This window comes from Peromyscus leucopus, chromosome 8b, assembly GCF_004664715.2.
Source record: "Peromyscus leucopus breed LL Stock chromosome 8b, UCI_PerLeu_2.1, whole genome shotgun sequence".
In the NCBI taxonomy this organism is placed as follows: domain Eukaryota; kingdom Metazoa; phylum Chordata; class Mammalia; order Rodentia; family Cricetidae; genus Peromyscus; species Peromyscus leucopus.
The window spans coordinates 54,574,039-54,584,159 of record NC_051086.1 but is presented as its reverse complement, the minus strand read 5'-3'; the positions used below and the strand labels follow the sequence as shown (position 1 = coordinate 54,584,159).

Genomic DNA, 10,121 nt, shown 5'->3' with positions numbered 1-10,121 from the left:
CTCTTATTTACAAATAACCCCAGTGTGTTACATTGGTTATGCACATTTAAGAACCTTGATTTCTCCTATAATTATCCAATTTGTTTGGTTTCTAAGTTATTTCTAAACTCCCAATTAAGTCAACATGGCAGAAAGGGAGGTCAAAACTTGTAATTATCTCTTGTCAAATGAAACTAGAGAGAACTGTGTGTAAGAAGGTTGGGGGAAAGCTGCCTACCTGTGGCCAGTGAAGTGCAGGAGTTAGAATAAGGAAAATACTGTGTTCCAAGTGACAGAGAGAGAGGGAGAGCTTCAGAGATTCCCACAGGCAGAGGCAGCCCACCTGCAGAGTCCAGAGGAGAAGATGGGAGGCACTGAGAAGCCAGGCTAACAGCTCTGGTCACAGTCTGGCAGAGAGAGGCACAGAAGCTTGATCCAGAAGGGAAGACAGGTGACCTGAGGAAAGAAATTGTCAGGGATACCCTGGGGACAAGCACACAGCCTTTTAAGCCTCAAGTGACACTGTGGATTTTGATGAGATAGATAATTCTTGGAGATGGGTGAGTAGTAGAGAGGAATGTGAATTATTATTCTTTTAAAAATTTAAAAAATTATTGTGTGTGTGTGTGTGTGTGTGTGTGTTTTAATGTGCACCCATGTGTGGGTGCCCATGAAGTCCAAAATGGTGCGTTGGATCCCATGGAGTTGGTGTTACATGGCATTAGTTGTGAGCTGTCTGTTTGTTGTGAGCCATAGAAATATGATGTAGGAACTCAGCTGGCATTGACAAAGTTGACCCACTGGAGCCAAAGTCTCTGGTGGAGGTTGAAGCCAAAACACAAGGAGTCTTGGTGATATTGGCTGTTGAATGTATTATCCGTCCTTCAGGGAATTTCTTGTGTGCTATTGTAGCCTTCCCAATTGATTCTTTTCCCAAGTATTTCTAACATTGTATGACTGATCATTTATTGGGAACAACTTCCCCTATACATTTGGGGTATTTGGATAACATCCCCCAGTTGTGTGTGAAAACAGTCATACAGTCAAGATGCTTGTAGCATCTTCCCCAGGAGTCTGGGAAGAAATCTCCTCGGGGCAGGTACCCAGGGGGATTTTGATATCTGTTCTGGGTGCTGGGAGTAGAACTCTGATCCTCTGCAATAGCAGCAAGGGCTCTGAACCACTGAGCCTTCTGTTCAGTCACCCATTCTATTATTGTACATCAGTTTCTTAAACTGTGATTCCTACCCTCCATATGGGATGATGGAAGTAAAAGTGTGGATTGCAAAATTTTGCCAAGAAGAAAAGGTTTTGTGCAATGGCCAGGATTAATTCACAATGTACACTGAATCTCAGGGGTTTCATATGATTTGTATCTTGCGACTTCTGTGCACCTGTGGTTCTGAGCACACAGTACGAGTACTTTGCATGGCATTAGCCAGCACAATACACAATCACAACAAATATTTCTGAAACACCTTGGTTTAGAGTCTAGGCTATTGTTTGCTGTGATTACAGCCTTTTCCCAGTACATATAAGATTTTCTGCTCTTTTAGAAGCATGATAGCTTCATTGTGGAATATAAAGATTTAATTATTTTCCTATTTTCATTTTTTAGCATGTAAGTATATGCATTATATTATGTGAGTACATTTAGTTTTAAAAATTGTGTTTTGAGTTGCTGACTTGAGTTTCATGAAGAGATGCTAAGTTAATTTTGGCTTGGGGTTAGGACATAATTTCCACCAGCTTCTGGAATATGCACTGCACATCTGTGTAAATCACAACAAATGCAAAATATCCACCAACTCTGATCAACACCAAAGTTTTCCTATGTCTTATAGCATCAAACATTCAATAGATATTTAATTTCTTATGCAAGAATAAACAAATACATCAATTTAATTAACCAAATTAATTGCAAATTTGCTTTCATCTTTAACAAATGGTAAAATTATATTTCAACAAAGAGTTGTATAAAATAAATTTCTTTAAGATTTACTTTCAGTAAAAATGTTTTATTTATATACTTATATATCTATATAACCAGAGTTATATAAAAATTATTTGGGAAAAAGAGGTGGGAAATGTTTGAGAAACCTCCTTCCTTTTCTATTCATAAGACATTCACTTTTCAGGGAAAAGTACCATCTCACTGTCTCCATTCCCATGCTTCCTAGTTGCTTGTATCATGGTGGGTCAGGTGGGCACAAGCCGGGCCACTCTTGCCATAAGAGCAGGCTGGACAAGGCCTGAATAGACTTCTTGTCTCTACTGGAAGTTCATCCCACATGAACATCTGGCTGGGGAAGGCCAAGAGGGGAACATCTGGGTCCTCAAGAGGTGTCCTGGAAACAGTATCATCAGAAATGCAACTCAGATGTCCACTGGTTTATAGACAGAGAATCTGAGGGTCAAAGGAAAGTCAGGTAGAGCCAGCACTCAAAAGAAAGTGCTCATGCCTCAAACACTAAGATGTCAAGATCCCACAGAAATGCCACTTGACTTCTCAAGGAGTTCCACTATCAGGTGAGGATGGGTCTCCTTCAGAGCTCGGTAGACTCGATCTTTGTAGGCCCTGGTCCAGGACCGACTGAGGATGAAGAGCTTCCTCATCTTGCCTTGGTTGGTGGCTTCAGCCCGCACTGCCTCATACTCCTCTTCACTCAGAACAGCACCATGCAGCTTGTCCAAGACAGGGTCTACTGATGTCACTCGGGCCACCAGCTGCTCCCGATGCTGGTCCAGGAAATGCAGCAAGGTAGCAGCATCTAGGGGTGAAGATGAGACTGGTACTGAGAGAAGAAAGGCTCCTCCATGGGCTCTCCCGCTGACTGCCCACTTCTTGTTCTTTTCACCTACCTCATTTGCCCCCCTGGATCCCTTCTTTCTCTGGAAGGTCATTTGAAAAAATATCTGCACCTTCCAAAGCCAGTTATTAGTGTGACACTCTGTCTAACCAGGAGGAGGGGTTCATCCTGGGGTGTTCAGGTTGGGAGTAGGTGGAGTTATTGTCAACATGGGAAGTAGCAAGGGGCATGAGTGAACTCCGCCCTGGGCATGCACCTCTCCTACCTGTCCTGGTGAGGTTTGCAAAGTGAGGCTCCCTCTTGCTCACTGTCCTTCTCTCAAGGGTCACATGATCTACCAGCAGAGTACTATTGGCTCCTCTGGCTTCTAATACCTGTTACTGACCTTTGTTGGCTTCATCAGTCATGGGCCGTGCAGGCCTGAGGTCCCCTGGAAGAAAGGAGAGATGATGCATCTGTAAATGATGCCTGTCACCCTCAGACAGTGCTCTCTGTGAAACTCCCACACATGCCAGGGATTTTGAGAATGGACTACAGGAATTCTGATATAATCTGGAAGGTGAACATTGCCTTACTCACACAGGGAATCTAGGCACCAAGCCTATCATCATTGAGGGAGAAGATATGTGAATGTGTAATAAACATTTCACCCACATAACCACAGTCTCAATTTTATCCTAGACTGAATTCTTTATGGTGAACTAACCAAGTCCATTCCTGGCTTAAATCATTTGACATTTAGTTTAGGGTAGAAAGCTACTTTCTTGTCCTTGTTTGACCTTGTACACTCACATGCCACAAAAGTGTGTTCTTGGTTTGATGTCTGAACCAATATGAAGCAAGACTGAACACATGGGAACAGTGAGTTGATTTTAGCAACAAGTGAGGGGGGTTAATGCATTTAAGCTCACGAATAAGCCCCAAGGGTTTGAGAAGACTCGGTATTCACTCTGCTCTAACAGGTTAGTGAAGTCATCCAAAGGACAGAATTTGTGGTGTTGGAAGCCCTGCTTCCATTTGTATGAAGGAAAATTGACATTCCTTATACTCCATGCTGGCTGGACCATCTTGATGTATCCTGACTTATAGGTAAACTGGACCTATTAATGAATACAATGAGTGATCATGAATATAAAAAAACAAAAATTTAAGATTGAGGACACAAGAGGACCATGATTACAATCTTTTAGTAACTGAATCCTTTTCCACATGGAAGGGAATAGTTCTTAATCTGTCCCAACCAAAAAAAAAATTAACATTTACTAGAGGTTGGCTTCATATAAAGAAAAATAGCAACATTGCTCCTTTCAGCTAAGGATCACATTGTGAGATGGGTATAAACAGTGTTTAACCTTTCCAATCACCCTACCAGTAACTAATTCTGATCTCCAGTTTACAGGTGAAGAAGGTCAGATTCAAATGAGTTAAGTCATTTTCTAAGATCATCTGCAGAGTAAGTGCTGAAGTGAGATTCAAACCCTGGCCTGATGCTGGGGCTGGTCAGTTCTCCACCTATGGGTCACTCAGGTCAAGGCTGAGCAAAGCCTATTCTTTGACCACATGTGAAGCCAGTTTGTAGCAGCTCAGGAGCAGGAACCACAGTTTGACAGCTGTCAAGGGCTGGGCTTCCCCAGAGATACTGATTAGAAGAGTTTGGTTTTGGCATTTTGGGCTCTAGACTAAGACTGTATTGTTACTTCAATCAAGAAGTTTCCTTACTTAGTTTTCTCTTGTCCATATTAGTGTGAAAATATGGATGAGTTTACAATAGCCAAATAAATAAATATTGCCCGCAATTTTGGACAGAAAAGCCTAACCACGGAAATGAAAGGACTCTGTAAGGAAAATTTAAAAATATACATCAAAGAAAGAAATCAAAGAAGGCCTTAGAAGATGCAAAGACACCCAGCCATATTTGTTGTGTGGAAGAATAAATATGTGGAAAAGTCACACTGCTAAAAGCATGCTACATACTCAATGGAGCTCCAATTAAGATGACAGTGACATTCTTCACAAATAGAGTGGAAAAATACTGAAATACACTTGAAATCACAAGAGACACAGATGTCTAAGGTAATTCTGAACAAAAACAATTTTGTGGAAAGATTTATCACATCTGATTTCAAGCTAATACTACAGCCAGAGCAAAAAGATGTACAGATCAATGGAATAGAATGGAAGACCTAGATAAAATCCACAAAACTACTAGCTGGCCTTTCACAAAGAACCTAAAATACTCTTTGGAGAAAAGATAGTCTATTCAACAAATGATACTGAAAAACCTACATGGCAACATATGGAAGGATTGAACTAGATGCTTTATGTCTTAACTTTAAAAAGTCAACTCCAAATGACCCAAGAACTCAGTGTGAGACCCACTACCCTGAAACTGGCAGAGTGAAAGTAGGGAGAAATTAGAGAACATATCAACATGATGGCATAAGTATGGAGACTTTAACAGCACAGGAAACAAATCCAATAATTGATACATTAGATTTCAGGTCACTTAAAAAGTTCTATATAACAAAGATTCAGTTGAGTGAAGATGCAGCCAAGAGTGTGAGAAATGATTTCCCAGCTAACATCTGACAGAAGATTAGTAACTAGAATACCCATGGAACTGAAAAACCTAAATAACAAGAAAATAACCTAGTTCTAAGATTGGCCATATTAGTAACAGAATTCTCAAAGGAAGAAATACACATGGCTAGTAAACACTTAGCTATTAGAGAAATGCAAGTTTAAATCACTTATGATTCCATCTTATCCCTTGAGAATGTTCAATATCAAAGATACAAATGTTAATGAATGCCAGGCGGTGGTGGTATCGTCCTTTAATCCCAGCATTTAGGAGGTAGAGGCACGCGGATCTCTGTGAGTTTGAGGTCAGCCTAGTCTACAGAGAGAGTTTCAGGACAGCCAGGGTTACTCACAGGAAACTCTGTCTCAAACAAACAAACAAACAAACAACAAACAGAAAAAAACAAATGATACATAATGCTGGTGTGTATGTGAGGACAGAGAAACACTTATACACTAGCATGTTAGAGTTTAAACTAGTCCAGTCACTGTAGAATCCAATCTGGAGACTTCTTAAGAACTAGAAATAGCCGGGTTTAATCCCAGCACTTGGGAGGCAGAGCCAGGCATATCTCTGTGAGTTCAAGGCCAGCCTGGTCTATAGAGTGAGATCCAGGACAGGCACCAAAACTACACAGAGAAACCCTGTCTTGAAAAACCAAAACAAACAAACAAACAAAAAACAACAACAAAAAAGCCAACAACAAAACAAAGCAAAAACTACCTATACAAAAAGAACTACCATATAACCCAGCCTTACCACTCCTGGTAATATATTCAAAGGAATATATATTCTACTCTGGAGACATTTGCACAACCATGTTTATGGAAGTTCTGTTCACAATAGCTAAGAAACACAATTAGCCTAGATGTCCATCAACAGTTAATTAAATAACGAATGTTTTCCATATATATACCATGGAAGTTTATTCAGGTGTGACAAAATGGAATTATGAAAGGTAAGTATATACAATAGGAAAAATACAGAGGAAGATCAGTCAGGCCCAGAAAGAAAAACACCACATCTCTCAAATGTAGTTTATACCCTGGAGTCTTTAGTTCTGTGGGTTTAACTTGGTGTACCCCTGAAAACCAGAAAATGAGAAATGGGCAGGGGCTTAGGGAGGAAAGGAGGACAGTAGTGTACTGGTAAAATGAGGGTAGAGAGGAATACTGGGTACAGAAATATTCAAATGGCAAGAGGGGTGGGGATGGAGGAGATAAGGGGGTGAGTGGGATGGGTTACTGAAAATGAAGACAGTATTTAAAAGTCACAATGAAACTTATTATTTAGTAACCCAATATAAAAATCACAAAAGAGTTCAAATGCAAGACACCCTACCAGCTCACAGACTCTGGACTGACAGCTGGGGAGCCTGCATGGGACTATACTAGGCCCTCTGAATGTGGCTGACAGTTGTGTGGCTTAATCTGTTGGTGGGAGCACCTCTGGCAGTGGGATGATCAAGACTTATCCCAGATATATGAACTGGCTCTTTAGAGCTCATTCCCTGTGTATGGTAGGATGCCTTCCTCAGCCTTAATGCAGGGGGTAGGGGCTTGGTCCTGCCTCAACGTGGTATGCCAAACTATGTTGATTCCCCAAGAAAGGCCTTACTCCCTATGAAGAGTGGATGAAGGGTGGGGTGAGGAGAAGGTGTGTGTGTGTGGGGGAGCTGGAGAAAGGGGAACAGTAGTTGGTATATAAAATGAACAAAATTTAAATAAAAAAAGGACACCCTATTAGGCTTGAAATGGGAAGTCCTAGGAGTAGTGTATTTCAAAACAAAAACACAGTTCTAGGTGTGAGATACCTCCATAGGAGTTGTTGGACAGGGAGGCCCTGGATGTCCCCAAAAAAATACAGGTGCATGTCATTCTTCCTGGCTCCCCATGAAAACTAATCGATAAGACCTTATTGCTGAAGACACCACACATCTTGGATATGCGATATAGAGAATTCAAGCTGGAACTGAGTTGGAAGCTTCTTTTGATGCTATTTGGTGTTATTCAGTCTGCTGAGGAAGAAAAGGCATCAACAGCCATCCTGCCAGTCAAGATGGTCCCACTGCTGCAATCGTGGCACAACTGTGATGGGAGCAACCAGTGCTCACTTATTACATTTCAGGCCCAGTCCACAAGACAGAATCCACCCATAGTACTATAAAGTTAGTGAAACAAGCAAACCCGTACCTGTAGAGGTCTTAGTCCCTCGAGAGAAGCTACTATGGCTGCTTAGCTAAATGGATGTAGTATGAATGCCCTTTTAAATATCAATGTTTATACTTTAGATAAAGGCTACCTTCAGCCTTCCTCAGAAATGACTCTCTTTGCTATGAATGTAGATGAATGCAGATACCTACAGCTGTGCAGATATTGAGAATAAGGGATGGTTGAGTGCTCATCCCTATAAGTAGATATTTATACTACACCCTTGAGACTCTAGGAACATTCTGGATGAGGAAGTGGAAATAATGTAGCAACAGAAGATATGGATAAGGGCTGTGAAGTGCTCTCTTTTAAAGATGGCATGACCATGGATGGCCATCATGAACTCATAGCACCTGCACCTACAGTCTATAGACCCATACAAGTAGAGTTTTTCCATCGGTCAACTAGACATGGGGAAGCAGCTCACGGGGACAAAAACGACTTACTGCTAAACTATTAGCAAATGATAGATTATAGGGATAAGGGAGGTGTACATTCTATATGTATGCCTGCTGGTTAGCACTCTAGGTATTGCTGTTAGTGTAAAACCCATGAACACACAGGTGGTCCTAGTTAAACTCTGTGAGACATAAATCAAAACTTTATGAATGTGAGAAGGATTTGTATTAAACAAGAGGGGATGCCAGGAGTAGGAGGGAGATAAAAAGATGTGTTTAGGGTGGAGTTACTAGAATGTATTGTATCTATGTATAAAATTATCAAAACAAAATTTATTTAAGAATTATGTATGGATTTGAGATTGAGTACCTCATGTTGGCAAAATTCCTTCATTTTAAAGTTGAGTTATTATGTGAACTGGAGTTAGATGCTTTGTGCATCTCAAAATCTGTCAATTCAAGGGCAGCAATGGGGGTAGAAATCAGGATACAAGATTGAGAAAATGGGTCTTACAGTATGTGGCAATTTGGATATGATGTGTTCCATTATAATGATCATGTGTTGAAGGATTAGTCTTGCAGCAGTATTCAAAGGTCATGAGCGCTGTGAATTTATGGGTGACATCATACTCTAATGCACTCATAATTGTGTGAGTACTGAGAACAGAAACTATAAGAGTATACCTTGGAAGAAGTAGGTCACTGGAGGCATGTCCTGGAAGAGAACATCTTGCATGGACTTCATTCCTCCTCTCCTCTCCTCTCCTCTCCTCTCCCCTCCCCTCCCCTCCCCTCCCCTCCCCTCCTCTCCTCTCCTCTCCCTCTCCTCCTCTCCTCTCCCTCTCCTCTCCTCTCCTCTCCCTCTCCTCCTCTCCTCTCCTCTCCTCTCCTCTCCTCTCCTCTCCTCTCCTCTCCTCTCCTCTCCTCTCCTCTCCTCTCTTCTTCTCTCCTGATCTCTCCTCTCTTCTTCTCTCCTGATCTCTCCTCTCCTCTTCTCTCCTGATCTCTCCTTTTCTTCCCCTCTTCCTCTTCTTCTCCTCCCTTGCTCTCTCTATAACTCCTGCTCTCTCCTATCTCATTGATTCATAATTACCAGGTGAACAGTCTCCTCTCTCGCAAGCTCCCCATCCATGATATCCTGTCTCACATCATGCTCAAAGAAATGAGGCAGCTGACCATGGACTGAAACTTGGTTCTAAGAACATGAATCAATACAAACCTTTATTCTTTTTTTATTTTTTATTTTTATTTTTATTTTTTTTGGTTTTTCGAGACAGGGTTTCTCTGTGTAGCTTTGCGCCTTTCCTGGAACTCACTTGGTAGTCCAGGCTGGCCTCGAACTCACAGAGATCTGCCTGCCTCTGCCTCCCGAGTGCTGGGATTAAAGGCGTACGCCACCACCGCCCGGCCTCAAACCTTTATTCTTAAGTCATTTTTTTCTATATATTTTGTCACAATTGGGAACAGCTGACTAACACAGCATCATAGTTTAAACCATGGTCAGACAATCTGTTTTGGATTTAGCAAAAGCCACATAACTAATCTGACTATTTCAAAACACTGAGAATTAATGACAATATACCTCTTCCCACTCATTGCCTTTATTCTGCCTTTTGGATATCTGGACTTAAACTAATTTTACCTGGTTTCAGCAAGGCTTTCCATATGATATTCTTGTGCTTCTTGTCTTTGATATGGAGCGTAATCCCTGAAACCATGTGATCAACATAGATCTCAGAGAAGAGCTGCAATTCCCCGGGGCTTCTGTAGCACAGCTCTAGTTCCTGAAGACAGAAAAAATTACTGTGTGAGAATGAACTACTCATCCTGTGAAGGAAGGCTGTCCTCACCCCCATACTTTCTTGATCTTGCACACTACATTAGACACTGGTTATCTTTTGAATTGAGGTAACCCACAGCCTTTGAATACACATCTTTATTTGAAAGGTTAAGGACCCAGCTTGGATCCCATCATGCTATTTCTTTTCTCATCACTCTGACAAAAACCTCATAAGGAGCAGCTTAAGAAAGTGTTTATGGCCGGGCGGTGGTGGCGCATGCCTTTAATCCCAGCACTCGGGAGGCAGAGGCAGGCGGATCTCTGTGAGTTCGAGGCCAGCCTGGGCTACCAAGTGAGTGCCAG

At 41.6% G+C, this 10,121-nt stretch overlaps 1 protein-coding gene across 1 annotated transcript in view; it reads right to left on the bottom strand.

Annotated features, from left to right (window-relative positions):
• Positions 1-2,025: 2,025 nt before the first annotated feature.
• The window catches only part of LOC114689232 (NACHT, LRR and PYD domains-containing protein 1a-like), an 85,519-nt gene continuing 77,423 nt past the window's right edge, over positions 2,026-10,121 (bottom strand). The window contains exons 24-26 of the mRNA XM_037201054.1: positions 9,621-9,762; positions 3,175-3,219; positions 2,026-2,750 (exon numbers count right to left, since the gene is read on the bottom strand). Of these exons, the coding sequence (XP_037056949.1) occupies positions 2,458-2,750; positions 3,175-3,219; positions 9,621-9,762 (480 nt within the window). The 3' untranslated portion in view covers positions 2,026-2,457. The remainder of the gene's footprint in view (positions 2,751-3,174; positions 3,220-9,620; positions 9,763-10,121) is intronic.